Consider the following 23,285-nt stretch of genomic DNA (forward strand, 5'->3'; position numbering starts at 1 on the left):
ACCCACTCTGCAGATGGCAGGGAAATCCAGGTGCTAATTTTTAAAATAGGTTAGACGGGGGTCACGTGAAGCGCTGGGAGCGGTAACAGCATAGAGGCTGAGCTCCGGGTCCCCGCTCCTCTTATTTCACAACAAACACCTGAATACTGCAGCAAAATCGAATTTTAAATACGACCCTGAACGTCGGAGCGTGTATGGAACATTTCTTGCTCCCCATGCCGGCTGGAACATCTAAGCGAAGTGTAAAGGTGGAGAAGGGGAAGTTACCACCCTCACCCGCGGAGCCCAAAATGGCGGACGGCGGGCGGGAAGAATTTTCAGAACGGCAACTTACTCAGTTGACTACGGCGGTGGTGGAGGCCCTGGAGCCGAGATTCCAATCGCTGGCAAACCAACTGGGGAAGATGGACGCGAACGTGGCGGATCTATCAAAAAGAACCCATGAAATAGAACAAAGGGTATCGACGATAGAGGACACGTGCAATGTTCACCAGCCACGAATGGCAGAAATGGAACAACAGCTCAGGCTACAAGCGGAGAAAATGGAAGACCTCGAAAATAGAGCGCGACGCTCAAATCTGAGGCTGGTCGGTATCCCCGAATCGATTGCCGAGAAAAGTTTGGGTTCCCTCTTGGAAAAGTGGCTGCAGCAAGAATTTGCCCTCTCGGACAGTAGTGGGGGTTTTTGCATTGAGAGAGCCCACAGGCTGGGGAGATTACAAGCAGAGAAGCAAAACCCCGTGTGGTCATCATAAAAATCCACAACTATATTCACAAAGAGGAGATTATGCAAGGATTTAAATCAAAAAGGGACACTCTACAATACGATGGACGGAGAATTTTAATTTTCCCGGACTACTCTGCAGGCCTGCAAGAAAAGAGACGACGGTTTCATCCGGCATGCTCGGCGCTAGCAGAGAAGAAAATCCGTTTTGCCCTGACATACCCAGCGATTCTCAAAATCCATAAAGACGGGAAGTGGAGCTCCTTTACATCTGAGAAATTGGCCATGGATTATATAAATGGCGAATTGGGCCAACAAGAAGTGGTCCCATGATTAAGAACTGGTATGAGACTAGTTGAATTTATCTGTTGGGACATACTGTTCTAAATAGTTGGTGGTTTTGAGTACTAAGTTTAGACAACTGGAAAACGGTTTAACTTTAAGTTGTGAAATGTTGAAGTAAGTAATGACACTAAAGGGGAGTGGGGACCCTCGCAGAAAGGTGGCCTCGGTGACGACAAAGTGGAGTCACAAACTTATAGCTATGATAAGGGGCATAAGGGGGGAGACAACAAGGGCTTAGAACAAGTTACGTTGGGACAAGGAAAAGGGTTTGGGGTGGGTGGGGGATCGGGAGGGATCGCGGGCTGCTATAGTTATGAACACGGGGTGATAAACTGCGATATCTTAATTTGGTGGTGAAGAGATAATTTTCCCAAGACAGCGGTGGAAGAGAATAGTTGGGTGCCGGGGAAGGGCTGGGGCCTTGGCACTGATTTATATATAACTAAGGTTTCACTGATAGAACAATTTGTGTGTGGGCTCTTCCAACTATAAAATAGTAACATGGAATGTGGGAGGAGTTTCCTCCCCAATAAAAAGGAGGAAGATCTTAACACATTTGAAGAGGATGGGAGTGGACATAGCCTGTATACAAGAGACGAGGCTCTCTGACGCAGAACATCAGAAATTGCAGAGAGACTGGGTGGGACAAGTAGACTATGTGTCCTCCGGCAAGAGAAAAGGGGGAGTAGCGATTTTATACCGTAAACATCTGGTCTGTACATCTGAGGTTATAATGCGAGATGAGAATGGGCGCTACCTGTTAGTTAAGCTAAACCTACAAGGGTCTGAAATATTCTTGTTATCTGTATATGCACCCACCCCCTCTACCTCAGATTTCTTTTCAGAGCTACTGCGGGTCCTGCTACCTTATAGGGACAAGAATCTAATCATTACAGGGGATATGAACACATTGATGAACCCAAGCATGGACTGCACAGGCAGTCAGAATGCTAGGGCTGGGAACGATGGGGACCGAGGGATCCTTCCATCGTTCATTACGGATATTGGGATGGTTGATGTTTGGAGGTCCCTATATCCTGAGGTAAGGGACTATACTCACCGATCCCGGGCCCATGGGACCTGGGCCCATGGGACCTGGGCCCGGTTAGATTATTTGTTTATATCAGGCCGTCTTTTCTCAAACGTAACAGCAGCTGGCATAGAACAAGAGTTGATCTCAGACCACTCCCCAGTGTGGTTTCAGTTGATAGATCACGTAGGAAGTCGGGCAGCTAGGACATGGAGATTCCCCAATTATCTAATTAAAGATGTGGCTTTTGTGAAATTCTTGCACCAAAAATGGGAGGAGTTCTCATTACATAACCAACAGCACAAATCAGACCCGACTTTGTTTTGGTGCACTGCAAAGGCCGTGATGAGGGGGGAAGTTATCTCGTACGTAGCAACGAGACGACGGAAAATAGCAGCTAGCATTATTAATTTATCAGATAGGCTAGGGGGGGCCAAGCGTACATACCTAAATTCCCCGACCCAAATTAACAGAGATAACTACGAGGCTCTCCAGGCCACCTTAAACTCGCTAATACACGAGCAGACCGAAAGAGGCATAATATATCAAAAGTACAGATTACATAAATATGGCAATAGGCAAGGGAGCATATTGGCAAAGTTGGTCCAGACTAGGATCGGGAACCGTACCATCACGGCCCTGAGGAATAAAGAGGGAGATCTGAGGAACAGAACAACTGATATTTTGCAAATTGTACAGGCACATTTTCAGGACCTATATAACTCAACGGGCTCGCCCCCAAAACAAGTAATAGAGGCACTCTTAACTAGGGCTGGGATGCCAAAATTAACACCAGAAGCACGGGAGCAATTAGCCCAGCCGATACAATCAAGAGAACTGCAGAGAGCTATTGGTGGTTTGAAACATAACTCGGCGCCAGGGATTGACGGATTTTCCGGAGAGTTTTATAAAGCATTACAATTGCCTCTCATTCCGATATTATTAGATTACTTTCAGGAAGTGATAGAGAGAGGGGAGTTCCCGAAACATGAAAATACGGCCCTAGTTGCATTGCTACCAAAGCCTGGGAAGGTGGCAACCGATCCTGATTCTTACCGCCCAATATCGCTTATCAATGTAGATATTAAACTACTTGCCAAAATTCTGGCCAACAGATTGGCAGAACATATCTCAGCTTTGGTGGGCCCCGCACAGGTGGGATTCGTTCCCAAACGCCACTCGGTTTCACACATTCGAAAGATCCTCCTTGCCATGGCACTTTGTAAAAACAACAATGACCCCCCTCATGCTAGTGAGTTTAGACGCCTCTAAGGCATTTGACCATGTTAATTGGGGATATCTGCTACAAGTACTGGAATGGGTGGGACTCCCGGGAGAGGCCATGCAGATTATTAGGGTGCTCTACGCAGGACTGGGGGCACAGATCATAGCAAATGGGAACCGATCGGAGTGGTTCCCCGTTAAGCGAGGAACAAGGCAGGGGTGTCCTTTGTCCCCGTTCCTGTTTGATCTATCACTGGAGCCCCTGCTGCGACTCTTAAATGGCTCCGGGGAGATTAAAGGAGTACAGATGAGAGGGGCGGAGGTAAAAACCTTAGCGTATGCAGATGATATTCTTTTGGTTTTGCGTGACCCACAGCCCTCACTGCAAAGAGCCCTAGAAATTCTGAAAGAGTATGGCGAGCTATCGGGTTTTTCCTTAAACCTTCAGAAGTCCTGTGCCTTAGCAGTGGATGAAGTTGTACGTGAGAGGTGGCAGGGAACCTTTCCGTTGCAATGGGAGGATAGGGCTTTAAAATATTTAGGAATAATGATCCCACGGGATATATCCTCACTGTACAGAATTAATGTAGGTCCACTGATGGAAAATACGAAACACAGATTATCCCTGTGGCAGACCCTACTATTATCTATATGGGGGCGTATTGCTCTCTTTAATATGCTTATAGCCCCGAGATGGCTCTATCTTTTTCAGCAGCTACCCCTGTATTTGAAAGGAAAGGATGAAAAAGCCCTGGATAGGCAAATTCAGGGGTTATTGTGGAAAGGGAAACGCCCCAGATTGTCGATGACAGTGATCACAACCCCGAGGGAACAAGGGGGGATGGGACTTCTGAGCGTGCGGAACTTAGCAACCGCCAGTGCGATGCGTCATATTAACGACTGGTATCGGGGTACCCAAGAGTTCTCTGTCACCGAAGTTGAGACTACTATTTTTCCGGAGATACATTTCAGTTATTTATTACATTCAGGTAACCGATTACCTACACGCGCGTTTCAGAGGCACCCCTTGTTGCAATCCCTTAGAAACACATGGCGATGGGTGTGTAGGAAATACTACTTTACAGCTAAGACCACTCCTCTACTGCCTATCATGAATAATCCCGACTTCCCACCAGGACAGGGGAACAGTGTTTTCAGACAATGGGCAGCTCGGGGCATCCATTATCTGTCACATGTAGTTGATGAAGAGGGGAAAATAAAAACCCTTCAGACACTAGTGGAGGAATTTGGGATACAGGGGAGTAATCACTTTGAACATCTTCAGTTAAAACATTACATAGCATCCCTGAAATGGACTGACCTAACAGAGGATGTAATAGACACACTGAGGGAGACATATTCACTGGGCGCCCAGTTATCAGTTCCCCTCAGGTTCCATCACCAGCAATTAAAGGATTCCACCTCTGAAATAGACTATGCGCGCTTGGCCCAAGATTGGTCAACTGACCTGGAAGTTGCAGTTACGACCGACATATGCAAGGATTTTATAAAAAAAACTATATGGGCTACAAGTGTCGGTCGTACAGCGCGAGCGACTATACAGATTTTTATTAAGAACATATATACCTCCTAAGAGGGCTGCACATATGATAGAGTCCTGTGACGGGGCCTGTCCTAGGTGTGGCAGAGGGGAGGCCAGTATTGGTCATATGTTTTGGCTGTGCCCCTTGGTGATGGAATTCTGGGGTGAGATCACTCAAACATTACAACAAATGTGGGGGTGCACCGTGGTCTGCGATCCCCTCCTCTTGTTTTATAAATATAAATTTTCAGGATTGCCACCCCAAGGGTTCAAGAGATTTGTGCGTTTGGCGACACTATATGGGATCTCCACCATTTTGAAATTTTGGCTGTCCGACTCGAAACCTCCAGTGGTCTACTGGAGAACGCAGTTACTTTATCAGATGAAACTTGAGAGATGCGGTGTCCGTTCCCTGGATACCGAATCGGGTGAGAAATTTCGCATGCAATGGGAACCGCTGTGGCTGACCTTGCCTTCTAGAGGTCGCAGCTATATCCTAAATATCTAAGCAGCTCACGAGGGGAAGGGGAGGGAGTAGGGGGGAATTGTTACATGGGAAAAATGATTTGTTGTTTGTGTAAATTTCAAGGTCAAGATGTACTTCTACACAACAGTACTATATTTTGCTACTCCGTCAGGAAGGGAAGGGGATGGGTAGTTTTGAAAATGTTAAATGTGATGATGCATAGACGAGTGTAGATTTGATTCAACGTGGTTACTGACATACACATTGTACTGAGATTAGCAGATTGTGTTATTTCCTGTCTGTGCGATGTCATCAATAAAAATTATCAAACATAAAATAGGTTAGACAGGAATATAGAAAAAGTTTTGCTATTAACCTTTTGTAACACTGATAAGAATTTAAAAATGTAGCTTTTATTGTTCTTTTGATTTAAAATGTAGCTTCTATTGTTCTAAAAATGTAAAATGTAGCTTCTATTGTTCTTTTGAATGTTTAAGATTTAATAATGTCTATTCTGCAATAAGTAAGATTTAAAATGTTTCTCTATGATTTGCTATTATAATTGCATAATTTGTTTTTGATAATATTGTTTGAAGGATTTAGAAATGTCTTTTTTCTGATGAGTGACTCCCACTGGAGTTGAAACTAAAATACTGGGTAAGAAGTTTTAAAAATGCCTCCTTATAATAGGTAACTCCCGCTGGAGCTGAAACTTAATATTGTGCTTTAATGTGAATTAACAAGATATGCTATTTTTATAGAAAAGAAACTAAAGCTTAAGAAAATAAAGCCTGTCTGCACTGCACGCTGCTCACATACAATGGTCTAAGACTATGGGAAGGAACTGTGAACAAGAGAGGGATCCCCCACCAGAACCAGCCATGTGACCTGCTAAAATTAATGTGAAAGTGTCTTTCTGTCTTTTTCAGAGTTCGAGTTCTACGTACGAGATTAATATTTATGGTGCTAGTAATATATATATATATATATATATATATATATATATATGGCTATCTCAGATACCTGTTCTACATTTTAAAATAGATCTATGCTTCTTCTACATTTTTAAATGAATAGATCTATGCTGTTCTACTTATGAGATAGTAAATGAAACTGCTGTGGTAATCCAAATGGATGCCGCAGATGATGCTCTTTGTGCTTTATTAATTTTGCTAATTGTTGCTTAGTTCTAAATGAATGAAAATGCTTTGGCAATCCAAGATGGATGCCGCGTACGTTGCTTTTGTTTTTTTTTTATGTTCTATTTGCAGGTTAAGCTCAATCCTGGATCTGGAATGGACGATCGGAGACCTAAAGGCCTAATAGAGTTCTTTGTTTGTTTGTCATGTGGTCTCCATGTTACATGTTTGTTTTATGTTATGGGGTACCCAAGAAACTATAAGCAGACATTAATAGACCCTCCCTACTAACAGTCCCTCCATTAGTTCACATTGTCCAAGAAAGAAAAAAAAAAAAAAGAGACCATTTTCACTGGCAGACGAGCTATAGAAAAGAAAACCATGTTCACTATTATTGAAGCTATGGCTACAGACATATATTAAGTTCTACCAATTGCTATCTAAGGTTATATATTCACAGGTGTATATTTGAAAATATGAGCAAAGGTTTCTCTTTACATGATCTATCAGGTACAATCAGTACAGGGAATGTTTCTGACCTTTTTAGTGTATTATACATCACAGCCAGTACGTGCAAAATGCTCTCTCTGGAATGAAATATTGGCTGTGTGCAAAGCAAAATTAACATATCTTTTCTAAATTCTTTACAACATTAAACACAGGAGTATTGTCTATTAATTTGCTACATTAAACACTGCTAAAGCAGATAGATATGGTAACCTTTTACCACACTCATTACCCATAAAAGGTTTCTCTCTGAAGAATAAAAAGTTTCTCTCTGAAAGGTAGTTCATGGCACTATACCATGACTCTGTTTTTGTTTATTTGGTCAATGATTCAAGTAAATATTATTGCATAGGATTGATAGGAATAATTATTTTGTGTGTAATAGTAACCTAGGAAATTATTATAATTGCATACATGTCTTTCTTGTTTCTAATGAAACAGTAGTATAATAGCTCCACATTTACACTCTTGCTTATGTATTAGATCACTGATGTGAATACCTCAGTTAGCCTCTGAAATAGAGAATATAGGGAAACATTCATAGAATATTTTTCCTTGGAATGTCAAACGCTGAAAATATGACTGAATAGATTGTTCCACCCCATTGCGGTGGTAAATTGGTCAATTGCGCACTCTCATGCTATTGATTTGGCTAGCATACTGGGTAAGATATCCTGTGGCACAAACTTGGGAGCAGCCTATGCCCCTGAGCAGGTGACACAAAAAGAGATGGTCTCTGGAAATAGAGCAAAATGACGCTTGTGTGGCTGAAGTCATATAAAGTGTACTTGCAATCCTATTTTAAACCAGAGCAAAGCCATACTCTGCCACCTGACTGAATGGAAGTCTAATGAAACTGACCACAGAAAACTTAACCCTAGCTACCTAAATGTAAGTCATGAGTAAACAAAAGTAATAATGATGAGTCTTTTTGCTTATAACAGTCATATTCCAGCTAAGGACATATTCCAAGATTCATAGTGATGTGACATAGTAGATGACGGCAGGAAAATACCTGCACGGCCCAGTCTGTTCAATGTCCATTATTAAAAGATTCACCTCTCCCAATACATATGCCCATGTAAACAGTTCAGTACCTTTGCTATTGTTCTTTTGAAATTATGCTACTATACTAGGTTACTTGTTTTTTTTTTAATTTTAGCTTTTATAGTTCATTTTATGGTTCCTCATTCCAATATATTAAAAATTTATTTTCACTCGCAACCAAGAGAGGGACTGTTATGGTATAAGCCAATCATCAGAATTAAATGTGTAGCATGATGTTGTGTTGGATCAGATACATATATATATATTTGTGCAGCTTTTAGCAGAACTGGCTTTCATTCTAAAAGCCCACTTCCCTCTCCCTTTGGGGAATATTTACAAGACAAAGGTACTGCTGCAGTGGCAGGGACCTCACCTTGCCTTTTCTCATTCCTTAAACAAAAGAGCTTCCTCTGCCCTCCCACCTAACAAACGATGGACACCTGAATACCCCATTGAAAAAAAAAACTCAGGAAAAGCATAAACAGGACATTTGCTTGTCAAAGGTATACCTGCCCCTCCCATCAGCTTTCAGATATGTGCAGAAAGGAAGGACTTGTAATGTGTATCTGCCCCAGAGACTGAGCAGGAATCCAGACAGCAAGTCTCGTGATGTCATAAGACATGAGACCAGGACTCAGGGGTCGTGTGCAAACATAAGACCAGGACTCAGGGGTCGTGTGGAAACCAGGACAAAGATCCACATGGCATATCCTCCTGCAGCTTGCAAGGTATAAAAGGACAAGCTGTTTCCCAAGAGTCAGATTCTCTTCAGCTGCAAGCAACTCAGATCCATTCACTGCAGAAGCCCTCCTGTCCTAACCATGTGCTCATCAATCAGCTGGACCACAGCATGCTTGTAACAAGGACTTGTAAGTTAACCTACCTGCTACTTTGTTCTATTTTATGCACAGATTACCTGTAAAGATCTCTTAAAACCTACCTCTCGTGTGCAATTGTATATTAAATCAACCTTTTTGAAGCTAAATACGGTCTCTTTGTGTTCTGATACTTAATTTATTTAATTTATTGCAATTATCACCTTTGGTGATTGGTGGAGAAATTAATATCCTAAAAATAAATACAGCATCTGCTCTTAAATTATAAACAGTAGCGAGTGCTCTCGAGCTCTTTCCCCAAAATAAATCATTTCTTGTAACAGAGGGTCCGGGCCAAGGAAGGGTTTTCCATGCTAGAACAGAATACCAAAGTTCAGGACTCTCTGAGCACACCACCCAAACTCTCATCCACGCTCTCATTACCTCTTGCCTTGACTACTGCAACCTACTCCTCACTGACCTCCCACTTAACCATCTATCCCTTCAATCCGTTCAGAACTGTGCTGCACGTCTTATATTCCGCCTGAACCGATATACTCATATCACCCCTCTCCTCAAGTCACTTCACTGGCTTCCGATCAGATACCGCATACAGTTCAAGCTTCTCCTTCTCACCTACAAATGCACTCAGTCTGCAGCCCCTCATTACCTCTCTACCCTCATCTCCCCTTACATTCCTGCCCAAAACCTCCGCTCACAGGACAAATCCCTCCTCTCAGTACCCTTCTCCACCACCGCCAACTCCAGGCTCCGCCCATTCACCCAATGTTTGGAATAAACTTCCTGAGCCCTTACGCCAAGCCCCCTCCCTACCCATCTTCCAATCCTTGCTCAAAGCCCACCTCTTCAATGTTGCCTTTGGCACCTAACCTTTATACCTTTCAGGAAATCTAGACTGCCCCAATTTGACTGACTGTACATTTGTCCTTTAGATTGTAAGCTCTTTGAGCAGGGACTGTCCTTCTATGTTAAATTGTACAGCGCTGCGTAACCCTAGTAGCGCTTTAGAAATGTTAAGTAGTAGTAGTAATTATAGCTCAGAAGTGGTTGAAATAGGAGATAACAACAATGGCTAAGGTCTGAGTGGAAAACATGAAAAAGGATCTGAGGAAGCTAGAAGAATGGTCTAAGGTTTGGCAATTAAAATTCAATGCGAAGAAATGCAAAGTGATGCACTTAGGGAATAGAAATCCACAGGAGACGTATGTGTTAGGCGGGGAGAGTCTGATAGGTACGGGCGGAGAGAGGGATCTTGGGGTGATAGTATCTGAGGATTTGAAGGCGACGAAACAGTGTGACAAGGCAGTGGCCGTAGCTCGAAGCTTGTTAGGCTGTATAGAGAGAGGTGTGACCAGCAGAAGAAAGGGGGTGTTGATGCCCCTGTATAAGTCGTTGGTGAGGCCCCACCTGGTGTATTGTGTTCAATTTTGGAGGCTGTATCTTGTTAAGGATGTAAGAAGAATTGAAGCGGTGCAAAGAAAAGCTACGAGAATGGTATGGGATTTGCGTTACAAGACGTATGAGGAGAGACTTGCTGAACTAAACATGTATACTCTGGAGGAAAGGAGAAACAGGAGTGATATGATACAGGCATTCAAATATTTGAAAGGTATTAATCCGCAAACGAAACCTTTTCCGGAGATGGGAAGATGGTAGAACGAGAGGACATGAAATGAGATTGAAGGGGGGCAGACTCAAGAAAAATGTCAGGAAGTATTTTTTCACGGAGAGAGTAGTGGATGCTTGGAATGCTCTCCCGTGGGAGGTGGTGGAAATGAAAACGGTAACGGAATTCAAACATGCGTGGGATAAGCATAAAGGAATCCTGTGCCGAAGGAATGGATCCTCAGCTTAGTCAAGATCAGGAGGCGAGGCTGGTGGTTGGGGGGCGGGGATAGTGCTGGGCAGACTTATACGGTCTGTGACAGAGCCGGTGGTTGGGAGGCAGGGATAGTGCTGGGCAGACTTATACGGTCTGTGCCAGAGCCGGTGGTTGGGAGGCGGGGCTAGTGCTGGGCAGACTTATACGGTCTGTGCCCTGAAGAACACAGGTACAAATCAAAGTAGGGTATACACAAAAAGTAGCACATATGAGTTATCTTGTTGGGCAGACTGGATGGACCGTGCAGGTCTTTTTCTGCCGTCATCTACTATGTTACTATGATGTCCACAGGTAGCATAGAGGATGAGCAATAGTTAAAAAAATTCTTTACTCATTCATTACTCACTTGCATATAAAAATTATTTTTAAAAAGGGCTGGATAATTTTATTACATATTTTTAAGCACAAGTTTATTGATAGAACATATACAATTTTTACACAAACGCAGAGATTCCAAAATAGTTTTTAAAAAATCTTGCATACATTCATGAGAGGACAAACAGGTAAGATATCTGCTCTTATGGGCCTACTTAGAGGTTTTCTCGTGCCATATATTTATGAGGGAAAATACTTAGTAAACAGCCCTAAGCAAGGAAGGAAGGGAAAGAGCTAGAGAAGGTTGGTGTAGGACCCTGAAGGTAGCACCACACTATGGGCCAGAAGGTGAACTGCAGGCTGCCTCACTGAAAATATCATCAATACATACCACCCCCCCCCCCCCCCATGAGAACTTTAAACCAGCACAGAAATTCCTGCATCTTCTATTTAAATCAAATGACTTTGTTGAACTTTTGTGTCCAGCCTTCTCACTAACTTCCTACATCATTCCTTTCACACAGATTATGTACAGAAAGCAAGAATTATTTTGATGGCATAGTTGAAGGCTTCCATACCACACAGCAGGCATGAGCACTTCTGGGATATGGTGTTTTTAAAACCTATAACATCTCTCTGAGGTTCCCTGCTGGCAGACAGGCAGCAGGATTTCAGATCTTCTCAGATTTGGTTCTGCATGAAAATTATTACAAATCAGAACCCCATCCTCAGAATACAACCAACCTGGTTTACAGGAAATCCACAATGAATATGCAAGAGGGATTTGTATGCCACAGCGACAGAGTATACAGATCTCATGGTATGTCAGGAACAACCTGACACTGTCCTAGGATCCCCAGGTCTGGTTTTCAAGGCAGAACTATGCTAATAAACTTGCTTCTTGGATTAAATGTATGTAACTTTATCTCAAGAATATTCATTGTAAGGAATCCTGAAAGTCAGACTGTTTGTAGTGCTTGTGAACTACAGATCAATAAGGTAGGGTAACTATGCTCTGAGAGTTAACAGCAGAGGAGTCCCTGCAGAATCTCACTCATGTAAAGAGAAATACCAAAGGCTCTCACACTGCTACAGCACTAGAATTCAGGAATCACAGTGTTTCCAGCCCTAGCAGTGGTTGTTCTGGAATGGTTTTAGAACAGTGGTGGTGAGCAATACTGAAGCTCTAATTACTTAAGTTCCTGATGCCTTAGGAAAAGTGATACAAACTGAACACTAAGATATATGCCATCTATTTTTTTTTCTTGTATTGGCTCTGCCTTATAATGTGACCCTCCTGCACACTGCAGCCACTCTGGTACTCTTCCTCCTCTCTCCTCACCAATAGTGGCATGTCAATAGGAAGAGGTGAATACTGTAGCTATTCTCCACATTAAAAGACCATGATTCTATATGAGGGGTAGAGAAACCTCACCAAAGCCACCTTCCAGAACATTCCATCTGCAACTTCTGCCCATGACTTGTTGATAGAGGCAGAGATGGTCACATATAGCCATGAGTTAAGATCTGCCTCCTGCCAGGATATGAATCCAGTACATTAGAGCAATCACACAAGCTGGCTTTGTGTTCTAAGAGTAGCAGTTCTCAGGAGGATTCTTCTTTTTTTTTTTTTAATGCAGAGGAGAGAAACAAAAGGCTTAAGCAGAAGATGTGTTTGGACACCAGGCAGTCTGGGTGACATAAATCAGCAATATTGAGTTATAGGAGGGCTCAGTCCTAAGGGTTTCTGTCAGCCTTCAGCTGTTGAAAATAGCATTGGGTGTAACTAAACTTGAAAGATAAGAACAGATGGCATAGAAATAGTATAAAAACCATTAGTCAGTAGTGTGGCGCTATGATTACTGTAGGTCTTTAGTCTTATACATATTCTTATGCTGTGTTATAACAAAACTCAATTTGTACAAGATTTAGCCAAAACAATTTCTACTTTTACAGTTCAACAACAGTCCCATTTCACAGAAATTACTAAGTAAACCCCACTCTCGAGCATGGCCCTTCCCTCACTGGATGCCTATAGTCAGTTCTGAATTTGTAGTTCCACAGTGGCCTGCAGAATGCTTGCTAGTTGAAATGCTGGTTGGTGTGTGTGTGTGTGTGTGTGTGTTGGTGGTGGTGGGGGAGGGGGGAGGAGGAGGAGGAGGAGGAGGAAATGCTGCTGGTGTCTGAATTCCAGGCTTTCCTCCTTGTAAAATTTCTCCCAGCTCCTAAGCAGTTAGGATATGCAACATTGGTACTGCCTTATGGGCATGGATTGTAGTACATGAACTGGTCACTGTATTTTCCCTCTCCCTCTTATATACATGCTTGAGACCGTTAATTCTATTGTTCTCAAGAGCACAGTGATCAAGCGGGACAGTCAGGATTACCTCACATTAAAGGGCTGCCCCAGACTATTATAAATTGCCTACTGGCTTCTTTTATACAATGTTCCCTTCTTTCCTTGAGACATGCAGCACTTGAGTGCAGCAGGAACATGTTAGCATTCATCCCCATAGGGTTGTACATCTATCCTGAGACAAAGGGATTGCCTTTCCAGATCATTTTTCAACACATCCACTCACAAGTGACAGGCTCCACCACGCCTCTAGCTCTACCCCCATCATCCCTTATTATCCCCATCAATATATATATATAAAAAAAGAAAGGAGTATCTTGGTTCATGATCAGTATACACTGCAATCTTTGTCAGATCATTTGGGGTAACAAGCCAGGCAGAGCAAGGCCGTCTGCCTCTCATTCCTGAAGTACTAAATTTGAATAAAAACGAATGCATTCAGTATACCATCTGCTCTTATGACATTCAGCTCTCTGAAAATTACAAAAGAGAAATCCTTCATTGTAAAGCCCACAAACAATTAATAAAAACCTTAAACAAAGAAGAAATATATGATTTGTTTCTTGCTATTCCATGATAATGAAAGGAGATTCCGAGTCTCTTTATATCAGTCTGCTGCGTGTCACTGGAGACATTTCTTTTTGCTCATAGGTGAGGACAGTGAAGGTGCCAGCGATGGTAACAGAAAAGCTGCAGTGGACAAGTCTTATTCCACACAGTGGGCAGCCTGGAGCTAGCACAGTATCCCAGGATGGTGCATCATGTTCAACCACACAGGGAGATGTGGGACGGGAAGGAGGCAGCCATGGGAAAAATGGAATTAATTGCCCTGGAATGCACTACGTGCGGCAGAGGTAGCTGCATTTTGCACATTTCTGTTGGACAGCACGCCTTGAGAAAACTCTTCCTGGGCCCTCTGGAAACTGGCACCTGTCCGGCGGTACAGAGAGTGCACCTGAGAAAAAGAAATGCAGCAATATTTAATTGTGGGACCAGAGCATCCCCCCCCTCTCCAGCCACATTTGGCAGTCTCGACCCTCCTGCTGCTTATAAAAGTGTAACACAACTGGAAAGTACGATCCCATCCAATTTCACCTGTTTATAGTAAACTATGTTTACTAGTCCTAGACCCCAAACTTTTGAAGGGAAATTTTAATTTGTACTAAATACTGCATTTTTCTGACAGCAATATAAATGTTTACAGTGTTCCTACTCAGGCAGGCTCTGGAACCACCTAGAAAAGGGCTGAAAACCATCAGGGATGGGACAAAAGCTGCTGGCTTTATTACTGTGTAATATTCTCTCTGCAAGCTGTACAGCATGATAAAGCAGGAGTACAGCAGCAGGGATGGGTCCTGATGTCTGCTTAGAACATGAGCAGATGACACTTGAGGGAATCATAAGGTCAGTAAAATAAAAGTCATTTCCTCTCATTCTTAAAGGACACCAGACCTGCAGTCCATCCAGTCTGCCCAACAAGATAAACTCATATGTACTACTTTTTGTGTATACCTTATCTTGATTTGTATCTGCCATTTTCAGGGCACAGACCGTAGAAGTCTGCACAGAACTAGCCCTGCCTCCCAACCACTAGCCCCGCCTCCAACGCCGGCTCTGCCACCCAATCTTGGCTAAGCTTCTGAGGATCCATTCCTTCTGAACAGGATTCCTTTATGTTTATCCCACGCATGTTTGAATTCCGTTACCCTTTTCATCTCCACCACCTCCTGCGGGAGGCCATTCCAAGTATCCACCACTCTCTCCATGAAAAAATACTTCCTGACATTTTTGAGTCTGCCCCCCTTCAACCTCATTTCATGTCCTCTAGTTCTACCGCCTTCCCATCTACGGAAAATGTTCTTAGGAACCAAAATCTCCCTCCTGCATGTCTAAATATGTGCGAGCTCACAATTTCTGTCCTTCAAAACCCACTTAGTGAGCTAAGCACCGAAAGAGGGCTGGCCAGCCGGCTAGTGAGAGCTGAAGTCTACAATACATATTCAGCAGACTATTTGCATACTGTGTCTTAAGATCAGGCTAATTTGCCTAGCTTGATCTTGCTAAAAACTGGACCCATTTGTGGCCCTGTGCTACACTACTTTTATGTATAGCCTTTCACCAAGGTCCTACAAATTAATATATACACACATATGTGTGTAAGGGAGAGGGGAGGAGGGTCTGTAGAAATACTTACTTTCTTTAGGAGGATGAGTGACAGGACGCTGCACAGTGTGAAAAATCCAGCTACCACCATCATAATCACTGACACCGCTATACTTTGCTTCATTATACTCAGTGCTGCAATCCATCCACTGTAAAAGAAACACAATGTGAGAGAGTGCACACGGATATTCAGAGCCAGAATGCTTGGAAAGCTGTTTGTAAACGAGTAGCAGAGAAGAGAGGTTGGTGTGAAAAGGGGATGGCTTATCCAGGCCTGGTTTTAAGCCTACTCTAAGCATCAGATGTAGCTATTTACACTTAACTAAATAGATGTACATGCCCTCTCCAAATGTATCCTAATATAGCCATCAAATCCTAACCTAAACCTTGCAAAATATCTACATCTCCCACTTTCATTTTCTTGCAAATGCCTTTTGCCATAACAATGGCTTTGTCCCATGGTGAAAATGCAAGTAATTTTTTTGCCTCAGAATGCTCTCTGAAGAATGTCTCAGAATTCTAGAGGTCTGAAGACACCTGTGAAAATGTGACTTGTAAATCACTAGAAGACAACCTTATGGACTACAGAAAACCAGAAACTCAGCCTAGCTCATTTCTGGCTTAACACATCAATAAATTACAAATTTGCTCCAGACTGTTGAAATACAAAACTCTTTATTGAACACATGCGCAGGTTTTGAAGCGCATGTGTTCAATAAAGAGTTTTGTATTTCAACAGTCTGGAGCAAATTTGTAATTTATAACACGAAGGCTCCGGTAGTATATTTGAGTCCCTGATTGTACAATATAATAGATTAACACATCAATGTCAAGATTTTAAAAAGCCCCTGAAATTCCACCAGCACTGGAAGGCGACATCACTGGAGTCGCTGCTGAAAGAAAGGATAGTTAACTTTCTAGAAGACAACGGGTTACAGGACCCAAGGCAACACGGCTTTACCAAGGGAAAATCCTGCCAAACGAATCTCATTGACTTCTTTGACTAGGCGACAAAAGAAATGGATGAAGGCCGTATGACAGATGTAATCTACTTGGATTTCAGCAAAGCCTTTGATACGGTCCCCCACAGTAGACTCGTGAATAACCTGAAAGGGCTTAACTTTGGACAGAAAGTGGTGAACTGGATAGAAAACTGGTTGACCGACAGGTGGCAGAGGGTGGTGGTAAATGGAATCCGCTCGGAGGAAAGGATGGTGAGCTCTTGCATACAATACTCAGTTCTATTGTACAACTTATCAACTGAGTTAAAATTTAATGCCAAGAAGTGCAAAGTGATGCATTTGGGGGTGTAGAAACCAAAAAGAGAGATACCGAATAGGAGGGGAGAGATTAGCAAGCTCGACTCAGGAGAGAGACCTTGGGGTGTTGGACGATATGAAGGTGAAGAAAATGTGACAAGACGACGGCCGTGGCTAGGATGCTAGGCTGCATAGAGAGGGATATAACCAGCAGAAGAAAGGAGGTGTTGATGCCCCTCCACAAGTCGTTGGTGAGGCCCCACTTGGAGTATTGTGTTCAGTTTTGGAGGCTGTATCTGGCTAAAGATGTAAAAAGACTGGAAGCGGTGCAAAGAAAAGCTTCAAAAATGGTATGGGATTTGCATTGCAAACCGTGTGAGAGACTTGCCGACCTGAACATGTATACCTTGGAGAAAAGGAGAAACAGGGGTGACATGATACAGAAGTTCAAATATTTGAAAGGTATTAATCCGCATACGAACCTTTTCCAGAGACGGGAAGGTGGTAGAACTAGAGGACATGAATTGAGGTTGCAGGGGGGCAGACTCAGGAGTAATGTCAGGAAGTATTTTTTCACAGAGAGGGTGGTGGATACGTGGCATGCCCTCCCGCGGGAGGTGGTGGAGATGAAAACGGTAATGGAATTCAAACATGTGTGGGATAAACACAAAGGAATCCTGTTTAGAAGGAATGGCTCTATGGAATCTTAACGGACATTGGGTGGCAACTCCAGTATTTGGAGAATAAAACCGGTGCAGGGCGGACTTCTACGGTCTGTGCCCTGCGAAAGGCAGGGACAAATCAAACTTAGATATAAAGTGTTACATACCATGTAAAATGAGTTTATCTCGTTGGGCAGACTGGATGGACCGTTCAGGTCTTTATCTGCCGTCATTTACTATGTTACTATGTAATATGGTGCAGCAAGATAAAAAGAACGGAGTCTGGAGTTAGCAGTGGAGGAGAAGGGTGCAGATAAGAGAGATTTACCCAGTGAACAGAGTTCCCGGGGAGGAGAGAAGGGAGAGATAAGAGTGGAGAGGTACTGAGGACCTGTAGTGAATGCACTTGTAAGTCAATGAGAGGAGCCTGAACTGTATGCAGAAACAGATAGGGAGTGAATAAAGTGACTTGAGGAGAGGGCTAATATGAGCATAGCGACACTGGCAGAATATAAGTGGTGCAGCAGAATTTTGAACAGATTGGAGAGAGATGGCTTAGTGGGAGACCTGTAAGAAGCAAGTTGCAATAGTCTAAGCAAGAGGTGATAAGAGTATGGACAAGGGTTCTGGTAGTGTGCTCAGAAAAGAAAGGACAAATTTTGGTGATATTATGGAGAAACAAACAACAGGTTTTAGGAGTCTGTTGAATATGTGAGAAGGAGAGAGAGGAGCCGAAGATGACGATGTTACGAGCTGATGAGACAGGGAGGATGAGAGTGATATACACAGAGATAGAGAACGGGGGAAGAGGAGAGGTTGGTTTAGGGGAAAAGATAAGAAGCTCAGTCTTGGTCATGTTTAGCTTCAAATGGAGGTGAGACATCCAGGCAGCAATGTCAGACAGGCAGGCTGATACTTTGGCCTGGATTCCTGCTGAGATTTCTGATGTGCAGAGATAGATCTGGGAGTCATCAGCGTAAAGGTGATACTGAAAACCATGGGATGAGATCAGAGTACCAAGGGAAGAAGTATAGATGGAGAAAAGAAGAGGTCCCAGGACATATCCTTGAGGTACACCAACTGATAGTGGGATAGAAGTGGAGAAGGATCCACCAGAGTATATACGATGGGAGAGAGCTCAGCCCTTTTCACCTGTTTATGTTTAACTGGTTAAGCTGCAAGAATCAGGTAACGTATACAAGAAAAACACAAAGTGGGGTGAGTAAGCAAGCTTTCCTCTCATACAGGAAATCATTTCATGTTATCAGCTGCAATGGGCCCCACGGCATACATGGTGCTACTGTGCAATAACCATTAGTAAATGGCCCCATAATGCAATGAGAAGTGCACATGAAGTTTGTCTCTGCAGTAACAGACAGTGAAATGAACCACAAAACACAGGCTGAAGAATGAACCAGTACTTCAGGCTACTTTTACACCACAGACTCCTCTGTGGCTCTCGGCCCAAACCACAGGTTTTCAGGACAGCCACAATAAATATGCATGCAACAGATTCCATACACTACTTCCATCTCGTATGTATTCATTGCAGATATCCTGAAACACAGACTGGCTTGGTGTGACCTGAGGAACTGGAAGATAACTCCTGCCTTTATACAGAGTACTGCGTTTATGCTCTCCTCGGACTGGCTGGTTACTAGAAGGGCCCCTAAGGTACTGCTCTCAGACACAAGGAGATGCAGGGGCAGACTTTTCTGGTCTACTGACCATGCTAACTGTACAGAAATCTAATGATATTTTGAAATGCAGTAGATCTAGAAGGGGGGCTCCTGGACTATTTAGAATAGAGTGCTCAAGTTCAATCCTTGAAGCTATAAACTGTTCACATTTTCAAAGTATCCCTAATAAATATGAGTGACATTTCTCTACATACAATGGAGAAAATATAATTTTCAAACCTCTTCTTATTCACATTCATTAGGGATATTCTGAAAACCTGACCTGTTTGTGGCTCTTGAGGTGTGAACTTGGGCAATCCTGATTTAGAACCTCATGGAGGTGGTACCGAGTGGCAGTGTTAAGGATGGAAAACCAGACAATAACATAGGCCCCAAAATTTTACAACTTATTTTATGGAGAGAGGGAGAAGAACAAGGGGTATTAAGTTTTTGCAAAGATATGGCTCAACTATTTCTACAATTCTCCCAAATAATATTAAAAAGATCAACAATACAACTGTCACTGTAGTTTCATGAGAAGAGCAAGGCAAATTTGAAAATAAGACATGCCATACTGGATCAGACCAAAGGCCCATCAAACACAGAACCTTCAGTCCCTGACGGTGGCCAAGTCAATCCATTATTATTCACAGCTAGAAATAAGCAGTGGACACCATTATTCAACTTTCTTATATATCAGTGGTTCTCAAACCTGGTCCTAGAGGCACACCAGCCAGTCAGGTTTTCAGGATATTCACAATGAATACTCATGAGAGATTAGCATGCACTGCCTTAACTGCATGCAAATCTAACTCATGAACATTCATTGTGGGTATCCTGAAAACCTGACTGGCTGGGGTTTCCCTCCAGGACCAGGTGTGGGAACCACTGTTATAGATTATCAAAATTAAGCCTCTAAGAGGCTCCAAATGACTCTTACTCAGGCCTCAACAACCCTAATACCAGCATTGCTGATCACTAGATAGTTTGGCACTATAGAGGGAACGTGTCAGGTTGAGGGTCAAATTCAAGGTAGCAGAGAGGTTATCAATAGAAATCAAACAAAATAAAACATGTAAAAGAAATAAGATGATACCTTTTTTATTGGACATAACTTAATACATTTCTTGATTAGCTTTCGAAGGTTGCCCTTCTTCATCAGATCGGAAATTAAGCAAATGTGCTAGCTGACAGTGTATATAAGTGAAAACATTCAAGCATTACTATGACAGTCTGACAGGGTGGGAGGATGGGGGTGGGTAGGAGGTATGCATGGGGACATCAAAGCATATCATTGATATTCTAACAGGATGGGTGTGGATAGGTGAGGGGTGATCAACAGAGAAATACAGCTTTATGGTTTAAAATGGGCTAGGAACCCCAGATCCTTGTTAAGTCCTTTCTGTTGGGTATTAAAATATTCAATCATTCTGACTTCAAAGGTCTTACGTTCTTGTATGGTTTTAAAGTTACCTTAAAGGTATCACCTTATTTTCTTTTCTATGTTTTATTTTGTTTGATTTCTATTGATAACCTTAAGAGTGGACTAACACGGCTACCACACTCCTCTACTCAAATCTGGAACTGAAAACGAGGCCACCTCTGTGGCACTTCCAGAAATGTTTGTTGGACATGTGACTTTTGGCATATATAAAGGAGTGGTACAAATCCTATATACTTCATGCCTTAAAGAAGGGATAGTGAAACTTATATAGGAGATTTTTGATGGTTTCACCTGCATGTTTTGTTAATCTGGAACAGGGTAATAATCAGCAACCAACATTTCTGCCAGCGAGCAGTGGAAAAAATGAACCAAAAATGCAATTGCCAGATACAAAAATGGCTGAATAGCTGAATATATCTGAGCTGAATGTATGTTATGGGCTTAGCCACATAATTTAGCTGGACAGCAATCATTATGGTTCTATTCACCTAAATCTGTCAGCCCCCATTACCATGCCCTAAGCTCCACTCCCTTTTTTTTTTTGTCCTGGTAACTTTATAAAGTTAAGTTCCTCATTATGAAAGCCTCCCCTCTGCTAATTAAATTGCAATGACTCCTTATTAAAGCTAGGGTTTCAATTAAGATATGTACCGTTATCTACTACTTTCAAATAATATATGGACTAGCTCCAGATTATATGCACCATCTAACTGAACTACCTTCACATAATGCCTTGCTTGGAGACAGAGATTTCCTCAGACTCCACCCACCAATTTTTAAAAATGTCTGCTACAAATCAGTACTTTCCTCAGATTTCTCCCACATTAGAACTAATGTTGGAATTCTCTCCTTAAATCTGTAAGATTCCATTCTAATTATATTCTATTTCAAAAGAAGTTAAAATCTCATCTCTTTACAAATTCATTTCAAATTTCTTCTTCACATTAGTTTTAATTTTGTTTTAATATAATTAAGCTGGTCAACAACCTTATCTTCAGCTTGTATTATGTCTTTATCAAATTGTACATTGTTACAACCCTTGTATTAATCCTCGAAACCCAGGCTACAAACACCACAAAGAAAATGTTTCACGCAATGTAGAAACTTAAATGCGTAAAACAATACTTCCCAAGAGATGTGTTCCTCACCACGATCCAAACCATGGTCCTCGCCCATGTAGACTACTGCAACGGAATCTACGCTGGGTGCAAAGACCAAACCTTAAAGAAAATTACAAATGGAACAAAACACAGCAGCCAGATTCATACTAGGAAAATAACAATATGAAGCAAAAACTAAATTGGCTACCAATCAAAGCACATATATCCTTCAAAATCTGTTCTCTGGCATACAGAATAATTTTCAGCCTCACACCAGAATACGTGACCGGCCTAAATGACCTACCAATCCGTAACACAATGGAGTCAGCGAGATCTTACCTCACCCTCCACTTCCCCAAGTGCAAAGGCCTCAAATACAAATCAACATAAGCTACCAGCTTCTCAAACATCTGCCCAAACTCTGGAATACACTACTGAAAGACCTAAAATTCATGGACAACTACCAAATCTTTCAAAAACATCTGAAAGCCCATCTATTCAGAAAATTCCTTCTTGCCGAACCAGCCTAATCAATCAGGTCTCCAGAAAACACTATATGAATAGGACAATGGGCAGACCTGACCTAGGCTTCCAACACTCTCAACATGTTCACTTGTGACAAATATAAAACACTATAACTTGTCTATAACTGTAAACCTCACTGTTCTATACAAACTGTAACCAACTTATGCTTAACTCCTACATTGAACCTACCAGCAGGTGGGAAATGTGGGATACAAATGCAGAAATAAAACTAAAAAATGAACCTGTTATTCCTTGTTACTCAATCCAATGTATTATGACTAACGTAATTTTTCATTCTATATTCATTCAATCTATATTGTAAGCCCCATTGAACAAGACATTTTGGGATAATGTGGAATATGAATGCCACACATAAATATAGTACTTTTGTATGGACACCATTAATAGGTATTTGCTTGGAAAAGAAATGTAAGCCTTTCACATTTTCTTTGGTTTGTTTCACACATTTGTTTTAGTAAAAAGATGTAACACGTTAGAACTTTAATGTGTGTTAAATCATAGGTTTACATGTATTAAATTTGTTAAGATATACTAACAAAGCAAATGTTTGCTAATGTATGCACATCCGTAATAGTTATCCAGACAAAGGAAAGTCTAAGATTTGCACAGGTAAAAGGCACATCAATCTTGTGAACATAATGACCTGTTTTTTGTTGTTTTTTTTTTGCTTTTACTTTAGTACTCCTTTTTGGACTGGCAATAAAATTGCTTTAATTCTAAAATGCAGAAAATGAAATTAAAAAAAAAAAATCTAATTTGCTTTACCCGAATATTGGAATTGCCTGTTTCCAGTACATAAATACTGTCAAGCAAAGACATTACAACACTCTTAGAATAAAATAGTTTGTCAAGGGGTAAAAGAGGAAAATAAGAGGGGGGAAGGAGATGGTATGTGAATGGTGGAGTGAGGAACCAGCAGCTTTCTAGCTAAGAAGAAATAAAAAGTAGGAGGAAAAGAGGGAAAATAGCCAGCTGACCGAGGGTAGAAAGGATGACGCGTATGTGGCCAGAAGAGGAT

General features: G+C 42.1%; 1 protein-coding gene across 1 annotated transcript in view; it reads right to left on the reverse strand.

The window, feature by feature from the left end:
- Positions 1-12,672: 12,672 nt before the first annotated feature.
- Positions 12,673-23,285, reverse strand: part of SCAMP2 (secretory carrier membrane protein 2) — a 96,496-nt gene continuing 85,883 nt past the window's right edge. The window contains exons 8-9 of the mRNA XM_030186556.1: positions 15,609-15,726; positions 12,673-14,369 (exon numbers count right to left, since the gene is read on the reverse strand). Of these exons, the coding sequence (XP_030042416.1) occupies positions 14,235-14,369; positions 15,609-15,726 (253 nt within the window). The 3' untranslated portion in view covers positions 12,673-14,234. The remainder of the gene's footprint in view (positions 14,370-15,608; positions 15,727-23,285) is intronic.

Source organism: Microcaecilia unicolor, chromosome 1 (genome assembly GCF_901765095.1).
Source record: "Microcaecilia unicolor chromosome 1, aMicUni1.1, whole genome shotgun sequence".
NCBI classification, from domain to species: Eukaryota; Metazoa; Chordata; class Amphibia; order Gymnophiona; family Siphonopidae; genus Microcaecilia; species Microcaecilia unicolor.